Source organism: Hemicordylus capensis, chromosome 17 (assembly GCF_027244095.1).
Source record: "Hemicordylus capensis ecotype Gifberg chromosome 17, rHemCap1.1.pri, whole genome shotgun sequence".
NCBI lineage: Eukaryota > Metazoa > Chordata > Lepidosauria > Squamata > Cordylidae > Hemicordylus > Hemicordylus capensis.
Genome location: NC_069673.1, coordinates 16,127,496 through 16,147,173, shown reverse-complemented (window position 1 = coordinate 16,147,173; position 19,678 = coordinate 16,127,496). Strand labels below are relative to the sequence as shown.

At 60.0% G+C, this 19,678-nt stretch overlaps 1 protein-coding gene across 1 annotated transcript in view; it reads left to right on the top strand.

Annotated features, from left to right (window-relative positions):
• Positions 1 to 19,678, top strand: part of DENND1A (DENN domain containing 1A) — a 172,045-nt gene that overhangs the window by 135,539 nt on the left and 16,828 nt on the right. The window contains 6 exon segments of the mRNA XM_053282016.1: positions 3,162 to 3,263; positions 3,602 to 3,689; positions 3,831 to 3,871; positions 4,994 to 5,065; positions 6,104 to 6,160; positions 12,386 to 12,517. Of these exon segments, the coding sequence (XP_053137991.1) occupies positions 3,162 to 3,263; positions 3,602 to 3,689; positions 3,831 to 3,871; positions 4,994 to 5,065; positions 6,104 to 6,160; positions 12,386 to 12,517 (492 nt within the window).

Below are 19,678 nucleotides of genomic sequence, written 5' to 3'. Positions count from 1 at the left end.
TTTGGGGCGGAAGGGGAATCCCCCCACTGCGTGTCGTGGCCCAGAGAGCGTCTTCTGCATGCATTTTGTTCTGCACACGGGTGGTGTGAGGGAGGCACCCGGAGACGGGGCCAGACGAGATTGCAGCCAGTCCAGCGAGCAGGTGTGGGCAGGCCCCACAAGGCATGGGGCAGGGCGTGCCAAGTTTCCTCCCCACACCAGCCTTTGTGGTTGCGGGGAGGTGCTCTGGGGGTTGAGCTGGTCCTGGGCTTCTCTGGGAATGGCAGCTCTTAGCCCAGGGCCGGCGAGGTTCAGGGCGGAGGGGAGGGCTGCGCACAGCCCGGTTTGGAGAGGAGCCGCCCGGGCACCTCTTGGCCCTCCGACTAGCCGCCCATCTGCTCTCTGTCAGGACGCGTTAGGAGCGCCTTTGGACTCGTGCCCCAAGTCTCCCTGCCGCGCCGGTCATGTGCTTGTCTCCACGACAACTCCGGGAGATGTGTAAACGGCCGTGCGCGGCGCCAGCTGCTGCTTCCCGGCTCATGTGATCTAATTAGAGGGGATGGGAGCTTCTCCTCTCCCCGCCCCCTCCCTGTCACGCTGTGGGGCTCACGGAGGCCGCCTGGCTTCCGTGGCTGAGGCGTGGGAGGAAGCTGCAGTCGGGCAGGCGGGGGTCCCGTGGCTGGCCTTGGGGGCCGTGCCCTGGAAGGCGGAGCCCTGCCCGCTCCCTCCAGAAGGCTCTCTGCAGAGGGGCGGGGCGGGAAGCCCCCCACCCAGAGGAGCCTGGACGCCATAGCTGGGATGGGGGTGCTGTGCCTTGCCTCGTCTGGGGGGTGCCATTCGCCAGGCGGCTCACAGAGATGCCGCCCCACAGAGGCCAGCCGCAGGAAGGCCGGTCTCCAGCCCACGTTTGGGGGCTTCTCAGTAGGCTTCAGCCCCGCGTGGCTCCCTCCTGCTGGGCTCCTGGGTTTCTCTGCCCACCGCTGGCTCTTCCTTTGTCTTGGCTCCATGCTTTGGCCCTCTTTCCTTCTCCTCCCCACTCCCACCCCGGACTCAGAGAGACTTTGCTGCAGCCAAGTGTGATTGTTCCTGCTGTGGAAGGAGGCTGTTCTTTTGACACCCGTCCGGAGAAGAGACCCGCCGTAAATGCGTTGCCTTTCGTGGGATAATGAGGTTTCCTTGGAGACCATTACGCCGCCGGAGCCGAGAAACGCGACCTTTCCCTGGCTCCCTTCCACCGCCACCTTTTGATTAACCTCGCTGGATCTCCAGCTTCTGAGGCTGCCTGGCCGCCAGGGGTGCGGTGGGGTGGCCCGCAGTCCCGCTCCAGCCGCAATTAGCGGGTGGCGTTTCCAAGAGCCTGGCATGGCGGCAGCTCCCAGCAACCAGGGCAGAGGTAGCCATGGAGACTGGCCACCGTGCGTGGGCACTGGGGAGGAGGAGGAGGAGGAGGAGAGAGGAGCCCACTTCCTCCTCCTCCTCCTCCTCCGCAGCTGGCCACCCCTGGGACATGTGAACAGGCAGGGCAAGAGATTCGGAAGAGCAGCAGCAGCAGCAGCAGCATGATGGGCCAGTCCTGATGCAGAGGGAGGCAGCCAGGGCGATCCGGGGGCTGGAGCACCTTCCTCACGAGGAAAGGCTCCAGCAGTTGAAGGCGTTTAGGTTGCGGTGGGGACAGGCAGGACATGGCTGGTGCTATAATAAAGTGCTGCACGTGTGGAGAAAGTGGGCAGAGAGATGCTCTTCTCCCCTGGCGTCATGCTAGAGTTGGGGCCACCCAGTGAAACTGATTGCCGGGAGATTCAAAGGAGAGAGAGCACACCCTGCAGAACTAGCTTAAAGAGCCCACCGCCACGAAATGTGCCATCTGCTAGCTTGGAAGGTTCCAAGGAGGACTGGTCCAATCCAGGGAGGAAGAGTTGCTCTCTGCACAGGGACATCGGGAGCTGCCATCTGCTGAGTCAGACCCTGGGTCCATCCAGCAGCAGCTTCTCCAAGGTGGCAGGCAGGAGCCTCTCTCAGGCCTCTCTTGGAGGGAACCTGGAACTAGATGCTCTTCCCAGAGCAGCGGCTCCATCCCCTGAGGAGGGGAATCTCTTGCAGAACTCACACTCCTAGTCTCCCGTTCCTGTGCAACCAGGGTGGACCCTGCTTAGCTCAGGGGACCCTGCTTGCTGCCCAGGACCAGCTCTCCAGCCGACGGCCATCTGCCCTAGTGGCCCCTCTGTGCTGGTTGCTGGGAAGGGGGCCCACCTTCATGCCCAGCTTCCTGCTGAAGCCTCTGGCTGGCCCCTGTAGCGAAGCCGAAGGCTGGGCTGGACGTCCTCCCTGGGGTCTGACCCAGCAGGCATCTCCTCCTCCTCCCTCCTTGGAGTGGCCACGTAGGACCCGTCAGACATGCTGTGGCTAGTGAGCGGTGCCTCCCCCGCCCGCCCCCCAGCCCAGGGGGTCTGGCCTGGCCCGGGTGTCCCACAGACTCCCCCCCCCCCCGCTGGCCCTCAGCAGAAGAGGGGCTTCAGCAACCCAGATTCCCAAACTCTGTCAAAAGTTGCGGCCTGGAATGTGAAATAAAAGATTCCCTTCGAGGCGGCCTCGGAGGTGTGGAGGGAAGCGGAGCTGCTGGCTCCAATTACGCGCGGGAGCCCCTCTGCATGGAGCGCCCCCTTAATGCCTCGTCCTTTTGTGTCCTCTACAAAGATGCAAAAAAGTTTTGTGCTCCGCTGAGAGAGAGAAAAGTCTGACCTTTTTTGAAAAGACGAAGCAGGAATTCCTGGTTAATTCAAAGCAAGCGGCAAGGTGTGGATGACGGATGGCAGATCAGGGCTTGATTTGTGTCCAGCCTGGGCTCAGAAAACGGCTGTGTCGTGCCTCTGCTCTGGGGCTTGCGAATGAGCAAGAGCGCCTCTGAGTGCAAGCAGAAGGCCTCTCCTTTGCCCACGAGTACCCGCCAAGAGGGGGCTGCTCCATGGAGGCCTCAGCCTCTGCCGCTCATGTTAGAAGTGAGCCGCCGGGCCACACTGGCCAGCGAGACTGAGGTCAGGGGCATCAGGGCCTCCTGTGCACGGAGAAGCAGGACCTGGGCTGGCCGCTTCTCCTTGGCTTGATGGGGCGGGTGTCCTGCTCGGGGGCCGGGGGAGCTGGCTGGGGCGCTGAGCACCTGGCGTGTGACGGCCGATGCTTTGCAGGAGGAGCCCATCACCTTCTGCGAGGAGACCTTCATCTCCCACCGCTCCGCCACCATGCGGCAGTTCCTGCAGAACGCCATCCAGCTGCAGCTCTTCAAGCAGGTGTGTTGGGGTTTGGGGAATGAGCCGATCTCCCCCCACCCCCCACCCCAGGGTGCCTTTGTGGATTGTGAAATGTTCCAGGCCCTGCCCCGCGAACAACTGCTGGCCGCGGTCAGAACGGGGTGTTTTCTGTGTTAATTAATCCCCCCCGCCCCCAGCCTCACCCGCCTTGGGGAGTCTTCTCCCAAACCAAAGTCTAAGTCCTTCGCCTGGGTCTCCACTGGAAACGCTCAGCCGCAGAAGGGAGCGGGCCGTAGTGCCGGGGGTGGGGGGGAGAGCCCTCCTTCAGCCCTACGGCCGAGCGCAAGGGAGCCCTTTCCCTTTTCTCTCTCCTGAAGTTCATCGACGGCCGCCTCGATCTTCTCAACTCTGGAGAAGGCTTCAGTGACGTCTTTGAGGAAGAGATCAACATGAGCGAATATGCCGGTAAGAAGCCCCCTCGGGAGTCTGGGGGGCTTCTTGCGTGGAAGTCCAGTGTGCGTGGTGGTGGGGCCCCGTGACTGGAGGTCTGGGCGGGTGGGCTGGATGTCAGCCGTTCTCACCTGCGAGCCGTTTCCTTTCTTCCAGGGAGCGACAAGTTGTACCACCAGTGGCTGTCGACGGTCCGGGTGAGTGTCCCCTGTTCCCGGGCCACGGCCGCAAGCTCCCTGGGGCCGAGGTCCCCCTCTCCACTGGCCCAGCCCAGCCAGGACTCCCCACAGTCGGGTGTCCCCGTTTCCTTGCTGGCAGGGTGGGCAGGGGGCCGGCCACCCCTTGGGCTGTGGAGTACGGCTCTTCCCTTAATGGGGACAGATTAGCTGTGCCACGTGATAAATATTTATGGCGAGCAGCCCCTGAATGGATCCCAGGAGCTGGTGTTAAGTGATCCTTCCCTCTCCATCTTACACACACTTAAGATAGTAATTGAAAAAGAAACAATTAGCAGAGGCTCACTGATGGCGTTGGGAAGTGCCCCCCCCCCGCCCCCCGGACTTCCGAGCAGAGTTTCTGCAGATACAGCCAGGCGTTCTTGATTGCTCGGGGAAGAAAAGGAGTCCCCCCCCCCCAAGTATCCGGCTTGCTTCTTGGAGGTTCTCACAGAATGCCAAATAACGTTCCAGGGGCAGCAAGAAGAGAGAGGTTGCCATGAATTAGTCAGGCGAAACCCAAACCCAGCGCTGACATGTGCAGCCATTTGCAATAAGATGGGCCCGCGTCCCTCTCTCTGGCAGTCGTTAATTAACGGGGCAAAGTTAATTGCTGCTGTGAAAAGGTGGCTGGGCCCGAGCAAGCCCTGTGTGTGAGTTGGTGGCGGGGGCAGTGGCGGGGGGGGGGCCTCTGCATCTTTGGTGCCTGCTGACTTTTATTTATCAAGGTAATGCATTATGCAGCCCAAGACCACAGTGCCCTGGAAAATAAATAAAACACTGACTGGGCTGTTGGATTATTCCGTCTGAGACATCAGAGCCCAGCACCCCTTTCTGGTGGTGCCTCGTGTACGTGCTGCCCGCCCCTTCCAGGGTGATCGGTAACTGGACCGCCAGCCCTGCCGTCCCCTTCCTCTCCCTGCAGTTGCAGCCGGGGGCTGGGGGGCAGAGGGAGCTGAGCGCCTTGCCCCCGGGGCCACAGAGGGATGGTGACGGTGGGGAGGAGTCCTGCTTCCAGAGCAGGAACCCGCCCCTGTGCAGGTGGGTCCTGGAGCTGGGTGGCCCTGTGACCTTCCCCCCCCCCCGTGTTCCTTCCCCCTGTAGAAAGGCAGTGGGGCCATCTTGAATACCATGAAGACCAAGGCCAACCCTGCCATGAAGACCGTCTACAAGTTCGTAAGTGCCACGGAGCTGTGGGGCTGGGCAGCTGCCTTGAACGGGGATCCGGAGGGGAGAGGGGTTTCTTTCAGCCCCCAAGCGGCCTGCGTGCTTTGCAAGGCAGCCCGGGTGGGAATCCCACCGGTGAGGGCGGGCACGGAGGAGAAGAACTGCTGGAGCGCCACCTGCTCCCTTCTGCTCCTTTCCCCGGCGCCACCTGGGAGAGGAGGCAGAAGCTGCTGGTGGGAGCGGTGATGTGTGGAGCTGGCCTCTGCAGTGCCTAGAAGGATGCTCTGGGCACAGCTGTGAGCAGAACTCAGGCCCTTCCTGGGAGGGAGGGAGGGAGCTACGGGTCCAGGGGCCCCAAGGGAGCCACCTCTGGGGAGGGCACAGCCGACCGCCGTGGGGCCCCAGCAGGACAGGCCTGGGCATCATCAGCTGCGAAGCCGCCTCTGCTGCGAATGCACCGGTGCAGGGCCATGAAGCCAGCCTGGAGGGGCCACGGTTGCCCCCCCGGCTGCTCCCCACAAGCCCCGGAGGAGGAGGAGGAGGGGGAGTGCTGCTCTCTCTGAGCAGACTCCCCCCTCCCCCCCCAGCAGTAAAGAATGGAGCTCCAGGAGGAGGAGGAGGCGAGGCAGCCCCGAGCCAGGCCGGCTGCTCCTCAGGAGCCTCCCTCCTGCATTTTCCCGAGATGCCAAAGGTCCGATCCTGCCCTGGTGAGAAGCAACTGGGCTTTTCACGCTTGTAACACCGCAGCAGAGATGAAAAATAATTAGAGGGAAAGAGCAAGAAATGGAGGCTTAGGAGGGGCCTCTTCTTCTCGGCAAACAAAATCTCCCCCCCTCATTAAATATTGTTTTTTTAACCTCTTGCCTGCGTATTTGTGTTGATACCCATTATGCCTTTGAAGGGCTGGGTGACCCATATCCCCCCCTTCCTGTTCTCGGCACTCGGAGGAGGTGGGTCGTGATGGGCTGAAACTGAGCCCAGTTGCCTCTGCAACCAGAAAGGGATTTTTGGCTTCCACTAATTTGCCCCCCCCCCTTTTTCATGCAGGCAAAAGTTCATGCAAAAATGGGAATAAAGGAGGTGAAAAACCGCTTGAAGCAAAAGGTACTTGAAGTGTGTGTGTGTGTGTGTGTTTTAAAGGAGCATAAGAAATACTTGGCCACAGAAAGCATTATGTGATCAATAGGGAGCTGTTTGGTGCTGTGTTGTTAACGCACTTCAAAATGCATTACCAGCTGTCCTGGATTTTCCCCACTGTTCTAAATATGCACAGACAAAAACCCAGCTGCATGAAGGTCTGAGGTGGGATTTGTGCCCTTGTACCAAAAAATGGGATCAGGCAAGTGGATGGAGCTGGCTGGGAGGGGGCCCTGAGCCGTCCCTTGCTGGCGTCTTCTCCTGCACAGCAAGTCGCGTCTCTGGGCCCTGCAGCCCTTTCGCACTCACGCGGCACGTGGCTCATCCTGTGCGAAGGCTGCGCGTGGCGTGTCCCACGCGCAGGGGCCGCGTGTGTCAACCTGCCCCAGCTCGCAGCCGTGCCTTTTCTGATGGGGAGGTGCCATCCAGGGAGGGAGTCGGCAGCAGCTGAAGCAACCCTGCAGCCCCACCCAGCAAGCATGGCCACGTCTCTTGTCTTCGGCACCCTGGAAGTGGGTGCCGCGTGGCACGGCGGGGGCGGAAGGGAATGCCAAATATGGCCGGTGTTGGGAGCAAGGTCTGTGTGAGTTGCTTGCCAGCCCCATGGCCTGGCCTGGGAGAGACCCACGTACACTCCGCAGCCATTGCTTCGGCAGGAGGGACTAGACCTCTCTCTGTCTCTGATGGGCCAGGGAGGGAGGGACTCAAGTGTGCCTTGAACACGCCTCTCCGTTTCAGCAGACCTGTCCAGCTGCCCTTGTTTTCATCCCCACCGTTTCAGTCTTGGCACAAGCGGCCAAGAATATTGGGCATGTATCAGGGTATTTCAGAATTGACAATGAAGACATCGGAGTGGTGGGTAGCTTCTGCCTTTTAGGATCAGCCATCAACAGTCAAGGATCCAGCAGTCAAGAAATACGCTGCAGACTAGCACTTGGTCAGGTTGCAGTGAAGGCCTTTGAAAGGAGATTGAGATGCCGTGACGTGTCTACAGCTACAAAGATTAGAATCGTTTGGACCATGGTTTTTCCCATGATGCTCTATGGATGCGAAAGCTGGACCTTGAAGAAGCAAGATAGAAAAAGCGTTGATGCTTTTGAACTTTGGTGCTGGAGAAGACTTATTGAGGAGACCATGGACAGCCAGGAAAACAAACCAATGGATTATGGAACAAATCAATCCAGAATTGTCACTCGAGGCACAAATGACCAAGCTCAAACTATCATATTTCGGACACATTATGCGAAGACCAGCTCCCTTGAGTAGTCCATAATGCTGAGGAAAGTGGAAGGAAAGAGAAGAAGAGGACGACCAGCAGCAAGGTGGATGGACTTGATGACGACCGCCATGAATGCACCACTGAGAGACCTTCAAGGCCAAGCGGAAGATGGATCATCCTGGAGAGAATCTGTCTATGTGGTTGCTAAGAGCCAACACCGACTGGACGGCAATCAATCAATCAATCAAAGGGGAGATTGAAGTCAAAACTCTTAGATAAGAATGTGCACTCCTCTGAGCTCTCTGACCCAGGTTCCCCCAATCCCAGGGGGATGGGTGACACCTACCCACTGAAACCCTCCAAAGACCTCCAGGAAGACTCCCGGGCGAACCGATGAGGGCAGATGAGGAACCTAGCTCACCAGAAAGCCCAAGGCCCCCTGCAGACCCCTCATGGGGGAGAGGATCCTGATCAACCAAGAGAGGAAGGGGAATGGTCAGAGGGTGGTGAACTGGGAACTCAGAGACACCACAGAGGCTTTCTCAGCCTCTAGACTGGGCCCAGCTCAGGTCAAAGACTGTACATGCCCTGGGGCCAAATCCTCCTGCATCTCAGGAATCCCAGCCTTTGAGTAAAAGTGCGCTGGTGTTCCTAGGCTCAAAGTAACATAATCCGCCCCTGCCGGTTCCCGAACAATTTGTGGAAGCGGCTAAAAGTGAATGGACAGTTTCCACCTCCTCCAAAAGGGCTAATACTATAGCAAGCAAGCTGTATGCATGCCAACAGGAGTGGGGAGATTTTCAATATGCCCCCTACAGACGCCCCTGTTGTAGCTATGATGTCTGGTTCGGTTCTGACATGAACGGGGAATCAGCTCCAACAGACCCTGCAAACGCACGCACGGAGGTGGCCGTGAACCTTGTGGCTGACTCCCCATCGTTGTCCATGAGAGCCGCTGCAGCGGCTTCCGTGGCGGCGAGAGCATCTTGAATCTGGCTCAGGGTGAGTAACCGCGAGTGACCAACGTTCCGTTGGGTGGCGCCAAATTCAAACCGCGTTAGAGATCCGTTGTAAGGGGGCGAGCCTCCTCCAGCAGGCCAGTACAGCTGTGGCGGGGGTTTTTTTTGCAACGCCGATGCGACGACGTCATAGGGCTGTGGCACAGCAATAAAATCCGAAAGAAGGCGTCGGAAATGTGACCAGCACCTTCCTCACAACGCAGGGGCTGCGATGCCAAAACACAGGCAATACGGAAGCACACTTCAGGGACCCCTTGCGGCACGGTGATGACCGCGTGCCGTCTGGAAAGCACTCTGGCCCTCGGCTCCTGTCGCTCCAAATGGCTTGGGCTGCTCTAAGTGGAATTCTGCCTCTGTGTCTGTGTGTGCGGAGCCTCTCTTCCCCAGCCCCCAAGACTTGCTTGGGGGCGGTGTCCCCCCCCCATCTTCTGGGCTACTAATTTGAGGCCGCTTCTTGATCCAGCCTTCGCTACCCACGGCCTATTTCCCCGGCATTAACATGAAAAGCGACCCAGTTCTTGGCAAAGAGCAGCCAGACCTCAGGCTCACCTTTGCGGCCGCCCAAGAGGAGTGGTTTTTCTGTGCGACAATGGAAGCAACGTTAACGTGTGCCGGAGCCAGGCGAGCGCTCCCTCCTCCGCCTGTGCATAGCAATGCAGACCTCGCCAGGCTAATCAAGAGCCGGCTCCTGCCCTGGGTCTGCTCTGGCGCTGGGTTTGAATTGCAAATGGGCACGGCCAGGTTGACCTCTGGAGAGGTCAGCCCCGTCTATGGAAGGCCCTCCTTTTAATATGATCGCGTAGCTTGGATTGCTGCGGCCCAGGGCTTGAGGAGCAGCTGCAGTCGAGCAAAGGCGTGTTCAGAGGACAGCGGGGCGGCTTCATCCTGGGCCTCTCTCAAGCCCGCCCTCCCGCCCCCCCGCCCCGCCACCCCCATTTCACCAGCCGAGGAAGGTGGCCACCTCAAGCCGTCCTCCTCTTGCTTGGCCCCCTTTCAATCCCAGCGACATAGAATTGGGCAGACCCCAGGGTGGGGGGGAGGCAGGGGGCACAGCGCGAGAGGCAGCTGGTTCCTGGCCTGCCGGAGCTTGCAGCTGAGGGCTCTCCCTGCTCTGCGAAGGGAAGGCAGTGAGCAGGGGCCCTCCCCCCGTGCCGGGCTCTTGGTTCCTTCGTGGCCAGAGGAAGGGAATTGCCCAGGAAGACCTTCAACTTGTAGACCAGAAAGGGAAGCCCGTAGGCATTTCAGAAGTTGAAACGAGAGGGGCCCCAGAAGTTGGTGGGCTGCTGCTCCTTCAGGGTCCGGGGGCTTGAACAAAAGCCCTTCTCTTGGGACGCCGACGTGGGTGCAAGGAGCGCCCCAGAATTCCCTTCCTCTCCCCAGACCAGTGGCACTCCACCCCCCGCTCTCTCTTTGTCGCCTTTTGTTTTGAGTTCTGTGTTTGTGGGCTTTGAAGTCCACCTCAGAAGCTGTGCGGTTCCAAGAGCTCTCCTCCCTCCCGCCTGGCCAAGCCGCCCAGTCCTTTCCTCCTGCCAGATGTGGCTTCTCTCTCTTGGACGGGGAGTCGTCTCTCGCATCTGGGGCCCCTGTCGCTCCATGCCCTGCTTTGTTGTGCTCCACAAAGGCAAGATGGTCTTGAACCCGCCATACAAAGTTCCTGTCTGGGCCTTCTCTTTCACAAGTCCTTTGCCACACTTCTGGCCCATCTTGGAGGGCCAGGGTCCACCAGCTGGATCTGAAAAGGTCTCTTGTTTTTCTGTCTGGAACAGACAAAGCTCCTCACAAGGTCCATCCATCTTTTGTTTCATTTGACCCGAGTGCGTTAGGTCATCGTCCTGTGTCCAAAAGAACTGTTTCTAATTGGCTATCATCTTCCATGCCTCATTATAGTGTTTGAGCAAGGGTAGAACTTGAGGGGGCACGCCAGAGGTCAGTCCATCAAAGCAGCCGGCCTCGGGGTCAAGCCTTCCGAAGGCACATGCGTGCCGCGCTCTGGCTCTATATTTACCGAGCATTCTTAGTTGCAAGGAGGACGAGGCTGCGGCTCGCCGTGCCTCCAGCCTTTGTTCCTCGGCCGATTGTCCAAGTCTTGCCTCTTCTTCTGATCTTCTAGGAGAGCCTGCCTGCCTGCCTTTGCCGTGGCTGCCCCCACAGCCTTCCGACACATTTCCATTACCTGCAGCACATGTTCGCCTGGCCCAAGACGCAAGACGCGGTGGCTCCCTTCCCGTCCGTTAAAGGCCAAGAGCTGACGACTTGTCAGGTCACTCGGTTCCTCACTGTCAGCCGATCAAAGAATCTCTTGAATCAATTGTCTCTCTCTGCCCTTTACCTAATTGCCAGTTCCACTACATTTAAATACGTCCGCACCCCGAGACACTTGGTGGAGGCTGCTTTTTGTGGGTCCCAAAAGAAAGGGGTGGTAGCTGGGAGGGCCATCTGGAAGAGTCTGTGTTGCCTTCCTTTGGGGAAGATGGGCTTCCCCCAATGACAGCCCCAAGTGGCTTCCCAACGAAACCCGTTCAAGGCCCATCAGGATCATGGCAGACTCTGAAGATGTTCTGACTTGGCTTTCAGCACCACACCTGCCAGCTTTGGGCAGAAGCTAGAAGGGGAAGGTCTCCCCTTTACGTTCCCTTTTCATGCCCTTCGGTCTGGGGTGGTATGAGGCAGCCAGGACATCTCTGTGGCCTGCAGGCACCAGATGTCTCAACGTGACGGAAAGGGCTGTGGCTTGGGAAGGGAGTTGGGTGCCCGTTCAACCAATGGGTCTTGTGGGGAAGCCTTCTCCATCGCAGCAGACAAGTCCCGCGGTCCCAGGGAACTGCTATTACTATTATGATGAAGAGGTACATCTTTTTTTGCAAATAGAGTCAGCATGGCCACCGCCGTTACTTGTGCTCTGGTAGCCTCTTGCTTGGATGACTGCAATGTGTTGTCTGTGGGGCTGCCTTTGAAAGCAGCCCAGAAATGGCAGTTGGCCCAAAATAGGACCGCAAGATTATTAACTGGGGCGGGATGTTTTGATAATGTCACGGCAACCCAAGTGCTGGTTTCAACCTTTAAAGCCCTAAATGGCTTGGGACCGGGTTCCCAGAGAGAGTGCCTTGCCCCACATGCCCTGACTCTGGCCTTTTCCGGAAGCCCTGACAAACGAGGTGAGGTGGGCAGCTACTAGGGAGAGGACCTTTCTGGTGGTGGCACCCCCTCCATGGAAGAGCCGCCCTAGTGAGGCCCCATTGCTGGCCCCATCACTTTGTTCTTTTAGAGGGCAGGTGAAGACCTTTCTGCTCACTTAGACTTCTTAAAATGGATTTAAAAGAAAAGTTCTGAAATGTTTTGTACTGTATTTTGTATTATAGCTTGTTTTGTGTGGTTTGCTTTAATTCGATGTTTTAATTGTGTTGTGAGCCTCCCAGAGAACCATTAGTTATGGGGTGGCTAGCAGACAAAGCTGCTGCTTCTGCTGCTGATTTTAATATTGGTATAGCCCTTTTCCAAGCAAAATTCTCGAAGCAGTCCACCTAGAGAGGAACAGGGCTCACGGTCTACAAGAAACACAAGGTAGACACCAGCCGCCGCCCCTGAAGAGACGCTGTGTTGGGGCTGGGCAGGGCCCGCAGCTCTGGAGAAGGGGCTTCTGGGCGCAGCCAGCAGGGCTCCATTAGCAGAGAGGTTTTTCTCTAGCTTGGACGCGCTGTAGCATTAGCTCTTCCGTGGCTGGCATAGAGATTTCTGCATTTAAATTGCAATTGCACAGAGAATGGCAGGTGTGCGTGTGTGTGTGTGCGTGTGTGCTGGTGGTTTCTTTCATCTGCGCTCCTTTTGTGGCTGTGGCCACCCCTGACCTCGAAACTGTCCCGCCAGCTCTGTCCCCTCGTCCCCCCTCGTCCCCCGCCCCCGCCCCCGAATCCAGAGCCTTCCTGGCCAGGCCCCTCACCTTTCCCTCCCTTGCAGGACATTGCGGAGAACGGCTGCTCCACCGTGCCGGAGGACTCGCTGCCCCGGACGGCTCCTTCCCCCGGGCCAGAAAAGAGGGACCCCCGACTCCGGGAGGACAGGCGGCCCATCACGGTCCACTTTGGGCAGGTACGGAGCAGAGCCGCGGGTTGCAGGGGGTGCTTTCCGCGGGAGAACTTGGGTTTCGGGAGGGAGGGCAGCTGGCCCTGGTGGGCCACTCAGAAGCCAGCCCCATGCCGCGTGCAGGGGTTGGGAGCACGGGCCCGGACGCCTGGCCCCCCGGCTCTGCCTGGGCACACCCGGGCCCTCCTGGCTGCTGTGAGTGGGGCTTCCGCTGCGTCCCTGGCAGGGCGCGTCCCCCTCGGCTCCGTGCCCCTCGCACCGGCCAGCCGCTCTGGAGGGGGGGAGCACCTTGCCGCTTCCGGGCTGGGCACGGTGGCGCTTGCCTTCCCCCTGGCTCCCTTGGAGGTGCGTCCCGTCCTCCCGGCCGCGCATTTGTGTCAGCAACGAGCTCCTCATTATAATAAGCACTTGGGCACACTTGGAACAGAAAAAGCAACGAACTGAGGCTGGGAAATCAATTAATGGCTCTTTAATAGTGTCCTCCATATCTCTGTATTGACTCCGGTGCTCTTCCGGCAGGTTCTCGTTGTTAACGGCTCTGGCAGTGTATTTGTGAGCACCAGCCAGGGTCGGAGTAGCTCATAATTAAAAAAAATGTTCTCCGAAACGGCTGAAAGCCATTTCCCAGCTGCTGCTTTGGGGGCGCGCGAGTGGCCGCCCCTCCTCCTGGTCTTCATTCTCTTTGCCCTTTAATTGGTGGTGTTCGTCTCGGGGCAGAGGTGATCCTTACAAGTGGCCAGGTAGGGTGGGAATGTGGGGGGAGATCGAGAGGGCCGGCGGGTGCAAGCAAAAGGAGGCCGGTATTCCGGGAACCGGAGGCATGGCCCCTGTGCCCTCCGGGGGGAGTGCCCCCTGGACTCCTTTGTTTGCACAGAGGTCTGGAGCGCTGCCTCTCCAAAGGCACAGGCTGCAGGCATGCCCACCTGGGCGAGAGGCTCCTTCAGAGGGGCTGTTCTTACGTCAGCCTCCGCCTGGTTTTCTGGAAGGGGGTTTCAGACTCCGCTCATGACGTGGGGCATTCGTGTTGTGCATGAATAGGTGGGTTCAAGAGCTGCTCCTCTTGTGAGAGGCAGGGGGGAGTGTGTGCCCCCCTCCCCCTGCTCAGCAGGACGTGGCTCGCTTGAGCCATCACAGGCTCTCGGGCAGATCTGCCGTGGGCTGCTCCTTTTTCCCAACCCAAAGGCCTGTCCGTCTTCTCCTTTCATCCGCAGAGCACAATCAGCCCGGCAGAGCCCCCCCGGTTCTTGCCTGGGCCCTTTCCCCACATGCGCTCTGTATGAAGTGCAGGCAGCCCGGGTGATCTGCCGAGGTGGACTCATGGGGCGAGGAGGAGTGCTCCCAAATCACATCGGGGGGTTTTGGCCCCTCTCCTCTCCCGCACCTTGATCTGATGATCGGTTCTTCCGTGTGTGCTGCCTTTGGCTGAGCTGCGGGCTTGGGAGAAGGTTCCCTCTGGAAGAAAAGCCGCTCCCCGCCGCCGCCGCCGCCGCCGCCGTTTCCATCACCGCCGTCATGTTCCGCCCCCACCTCCTCCCGACCGGGCCTGCCCAGCCACTTTCCCGGGACGGGGTCCGTGCTGACTTAGCACGGGAGGCAAGCCCAGGCTGTGGGTTTGTTTCCCAAGCAGAAACGGACGGGGGAGAAACTGAGGCCACCTCTTTGTTTCTGCACCAGGATAATGAAAAAGGGCTGGAAATCCTGGGGAGAGCAGAGAGGCTGCTTGCAGCTCCCCAGGACGAGAGACGGGCGGAAGGGAGCAGCTCCCCTCTCTCCCCCTCTCCTGCTTTCCCACCGCGGTGCGGAGTCAGGGGGGTCCCTTTCCCCGAAGGCCGCCTGCCTGCCGAGGAGGGTCGTGCCCACGGAGCAGCAATGCGGCTGGCTTGCTGTGGCTGCTGCAGCAGCCCCCACACCCCCCCCCCCCGCCAGCAAGGCGCCTTAATTGAGATGTGCTGTCGGAGTGACAAACACATTTGCATACCGCCTATTTATTTTCGCCGGAGAGGTCTTCTGGCTGCTGTTGGTTGAACATCCTTAATCAGCCTGCTGAAAGTGAGCCGGCAGCTTCCTCTCGCCGTCCCGCGCCGGGCGCTTTTCTTCGTTAAGTGACAGATTATCGGAAGGGGCCGGGGCCTGGGGCTCCCAAGCCAACGGCAGAGTTTAATTCCAACTCATTAGCGCCCGCCCGGCTCTTCGCGGTGGCCGGCCGCAGCATGGTGCTGGTCCCCTCACGCCTCTGCTGGCAGAGAGGCCGGACCCGGCGTGGCGTCTGGGCAGCTGAACGGCCACCCGGCTGACTCCGGACGGGGGCAGGGGTGTGTGGTTTGGCCCTCTGTGGCGAAGTTCCACGGCAGCTTCTCGGGCTGCCTGGCTGGACCCGTCACTGCAGTGCCCCTTGCGTCCGCCCCCCACCCCCAAACGGGATGTGCTGGTGCAGCCCCTGTCGTGAGAGGCATTGGGCAGCCCTCGGGCTCCCGTGGGTCCCGCGAGGGAGGACATCCCGGGCCTGGCTGGGCTGGCTTCTGGGTCACCCGAGCGGGCTCCTTTACGGCATGCCCAGTGGACTCCTGGGAAGGGAGCCTGCTGTGTGGGCCAGTCTGCTGACGTCCCTCCTGCGGCCTCGGCTGTCCCGGAGCATCCTCTCCCGTCGGTGGGGGTCCTGGGAGGCAAAGGCCCCTGGCTGCCACCCTCCCAGCCCTCTCCCCCGACCCCCGGCGGAAAGGGCTTGGCTTGCTCACGCCGAGTCCCCACCTCCGTTCCTCCCAGCAGGCCCCCTTAGATGGGGTCCTGGGGCCAGGAAGGAAGCTCTGCCCGGGGCTTTGGCCTGCTGCTGCAGCGAGTCAGGGGAAGCCGTTCGGGGCCTGCTGCCCTCAGGGGGTCGTGGGCCTCTGGGCCAACCAGGCAGTGGGCACTAGGGGAGCCTCCTCCCGGCCTGCCCCCCCGAGCGGCTTCTGCTTTGGGGTGTCTTGAGCCTCGCAGCGGAATGGCCAGCCGTGGCTTTCCAAAGCTGTCTCTCTCGGTAGCGATGCCCGGTCGCTCTTACGTCGGTCTCCCTGCAGTCAGGTGACCAGCCCCCCCTTCTCCTTTGGGCTGGTCCATGTGCGGAAAGTCTCTTGGATCCCGTCCCCACCTTGGGAGGGGCCCCAGTTCAGTGGCAGAGCCCCTGCTCGGCAGGCAGAAGTTGGTCTCTGCTCCAGACCCTGGCAGCCTCTTTAGGCAGGGCTGGGGAAGACCCTTTTCTGAAACCCCAGAGCGCCGCTGCTGGTACTGCTGCTGGTCAGAGCAGACAGTACCAGGCTGGATGGATCAAGGACCTGTCAAAAGCAGCAGCCTCCGTCCACTTCCCGGGTCTCACTTCCAGCCATGCTGACTGCCGGCTAGAATCTCCCCCGCCCAAGAATTGCCACTGGGTCTTCCTGCCCCTCGTCATTGGAGTCTGACAGGATCGTGCTGCTCCTGTTGAGTTGGCCGTCTGCACGCCTGGCCTGGCCTTGCACCTGGCCTTGGCCGCCAAGCCCTCGTGCAAAGGCCTCCCAGAGACCCACCTGCAGGCCTGTTTCTGGAGCGATAGTTACAGCCGTTGGAATAAAACGACTAGGTGGGGCTCCAGCAGCAGCAGCAGCAGAAACTGCCCCCCCTCCCCATCACCCAGCCTGTCTCTCTTGGCAAGTCGGCTCGTCTGCTTGGATTTTGTAGCGGTGAGTTGCAGCAGCCAGCCCCGTGAGAAGCTGCAGGAATGACCAGGGTGTGTGTGTGTGTGTGAGTTTTAAGAGCGGGGAGAGATGAGAAAGTTTTAAAACCTGGCCTGGCTTTTTGTCTTTTGCCTAATGCGCGATTGGTGGCTTTCCCGTCTTGTAAATGAGCAATGTATGCAGGGAGCTCTCTGCTGACAATGTCCTTGAGGATTTGACAGTGAGATTTTCCAGCAGTTGCTCTTCGTTAGGATCCTGGCGGTGTCTAACAAGGCAGCCGAACTGCCGCTACCTTCGACTCCTGTTTGTTCTCCAGGGCTCGGGGCTGCTAGAGTAAGCACATCGACCGCGGCTGATCATTACAAGGGCGTACGCCACCATGAATAAAAATGTCACCCGCTCCCCCGTCTCACAGCAGTACAAAATGTCAGCCCTGTCAAACACACATTGCAGGGAGCACTGAGCAGTTGGTACAAATTGGAAAGCCGAATATTCCCCCGGCTTTCTGATATTCTTCATTTGAAGCAGAAGAAAAACAGTTGTTAACCTATTAGCTGTGATTTTAAACTCTGCTGAAGCCAGGGATGGACGGCTTCTCTGTGCACTCAGCCTCGAGTGCCTCCCTGGTTGTGAGAGCCTGACACACGCCCCACCTCCCCGCGGCATATTTGGGGAGGCACCAGAGAGACACCCTCCTGGGCACCTGCCTCCTCTCCGTTGCATTTGGGCTGGGACACTAGGGGGACCTTTCTTCCTGGGTTCCTGGGCTTGTGCCCTGAAGCCTTCCCCGTGGTTTCCCTCTGCCTATGGAGTGAGGGAATGATCCCCTTTCCCCTGCCTCTGTTTTTGGAGGGCTGGTCGGCTGGTGCAGAAATGTTTCCAACGAGGCCCTGGAGTTCCAGGCAAGGAGCTCCATGAGGTGGTCTCTATGAGGGCTTCTGCATCCTCCTGCGGTGAGTGAGAGCCGCTGGATGGAGTTGGAAGCCAAGAGGTCCAGGTGCTATGTCTGGGGGCTGGCTGAAGCTAAGCTTGGATACGGGATCCCCTTCTGGGGGGAGACCAGGCCATGCAGGACGTGGGGAGGCAGGGAGCCTTTGGCCAGGGGGTAGACTGTCAAGCTCCCTAGGGCCTCGGGATTCAGCCGGTTCCCCGGTTTGATGCTGCTGCTCCTTCTGCCTTTCCCTCTTCAGCAGCAGCAGCAGCAGCAGCCCTTGTGAGGCGTCAAGCAAGAGGACCTCTCTGAGCAGAGGAGTCTCTCCAGTGCTGCTCCCGCCCTCTGGAGGCCTCGGCCTGGCACACCTGTGTTCACCACCTGCTGGCCGTAGCATCAAGTGCCGACAAGCCCAGCAGGTTCACCCCATCATCCGTCTCTGTGCTTTTAAAAGGGGAGGCCTTGGGGGCATCAGTGGGGCACTAAATCCACCTGTCCCCTCGCAGCATCGGATGCCACGGACTCTTCCCCAACTGCTGCTGCACCCCAGAGCTCAGCAGGGCTCCCTGCTGCTGCTGCTGCTGCTGCTCCTCTTACCACAGACGAAGCACGCTTGCCTCTAGAGACCACTCTGATTCCGCAGTCGGGGTTCGTGTGAGGCCTCCTCCCCACCCACCCCCGGCTCTTCCGGCGACCCACACACTTGTGTCAAGCGAGAGCAGGCCTGAAAGCCCTGGAAACAAAACACAGAAATGATGGTTGTGAAAACACAGACGCTGCCAGCTCGGCCTCTTGATCCCCAAATGGAGAGTCGGTGGGGGCGGCAGCGGCAGGGGGGTGCTCACAAAGCTCCTGACAGACGGTCAAGTTAGGCTTTTGAGTTTTCCCAAGGGGGTGAATTGTGTCTCCCAGAAAGCAGCGCCTGCCATTGTCTCCGGAAGCAGCGTGGGGGGGGGGGGCGGAGAGGGGACACTCTCCTTCTGCACTGCCCGCCGCTTCCAGCCTGCTGCCCCCAAGGGCAGGCCCACCCCGGGCGCACGAGAGTGGCCGCTGCGGGGAGGGCCCTCCCAGGAATGCTGAGGAGGCCTGCGCCTTTCCAGCTCCCCTCCCAAGGCGTTGCCAACAGGCCTACGGCGGCAGCAGCAACCTAGCCTGGCCGGCTGCGGCGGCTGCTGCTGCCGCCACCGCCTCCTCCTCCTCCTCCTCTCCCGTCCACGCAACGCAGGTAATTAAGCTGAGATTCCAACACAGCTTCCCCTCCTGACCTTTTTGGAAACAGTGTGTTTTGCCGCATCAACAAATTAGCTGCAAATCAGATGGTGGTTCCCGTAAATATCGTCTCCTGAACATGCTTCTGGAAGAGCTGCGTGGGGGCCGGCCCGGGACGTTCAGAAGGGGCTCGGTGGCCTGTGCGCTGGCTCTGCCTCGCTCGCCGGCTGTCTGGCCAGGACAGAGGGGGCTTCCTCCCGGGTCATGGAGCGGGGTGGAGCCGCCCGGAGCCTCCCCCAGACCGCTCTCGGGCCTTGCTTGCATCTGCCCAGGCACATCACGCGAGTGGCATCTGGCATCGGCACCCTGAGAGTTGGGGGGTTGGCTTCCCCAGAAGAGCCCGCGCCCAACTCCTTGGATTGTGGAGAGAAGCTTCCAAGCCGAGGGGCGTGGCGGGGGCCGTGCGGGATTTCCTGGGCTCTTTGCACCCCCTCCTGGCCAGCAAAGCAGACAGAAAGCTCCAAACTCAGGTTTTTGGGTGCCGTATGTTGGGCACCTTCCTGCAGTGTCTGTGTGTGTGTTGTGTTGTGTCTCTCGCTGAGGGTGTACACATGCATGGACAGCAGAGCAGACGGGAGGTCTTCGTCTTCCTGCTCCGTGGGGAACCGAAGCAGGGTTTGCCCAGGCCTGGGGCTTAACAAGACGCCCCCTTTCTTGGTCCAGGAGGGCCCCCCCGTTGGTCCTGGGATATCTCTTCAAGGAGATGCCCTCCCCCCCAGGAGCACTTTCGATGTTGCTCGTAGAAGAACAGGCTCCGACTCTCCCTGCTGGATCCATCCCCAGCGGGCCCCTTGGTCCCAGCAGATGCCTCGGGGAAGCCCAAGTGCCCCCCGCGGACTCAGCTGGGCTTCAGGGGTCTCCTTCCTTACTCTGGGCGCGGAGTGGCCAGGAATGCCTGCTGACAGGTCTCCTCCTCCTCCTCCATCTCCATGAATCTGTCTCGCTGGTGGCCATGGCCACACCTCAAGGCAGGCTGTGAGTGCAAAGCAGCGGCGTGTCTGCCAGGCCCGCCCCAGCACCACGCCGACCCTGGGCTGCAAGACATTCCTGAGACCTCCCCCATGTAGGGCGCGGAGTGGATTCTCCCTTCCGGAGCACCGAGCGTGGGGGGGGGAGTTTGGGAGGGGGGCTGGCAGTGGCGGTTTAATGTGCTGATGACTGAAGTTTCCGCTTTGATGCCGCAGCCGGGCGCTCGTCCTGCCAGACCGCCGCCTCCCAAGATCCACCGCTCTTCCAGGCCCGTGAGTAGCCGGACGTTCTGCCTCTCTGCTGCCACCT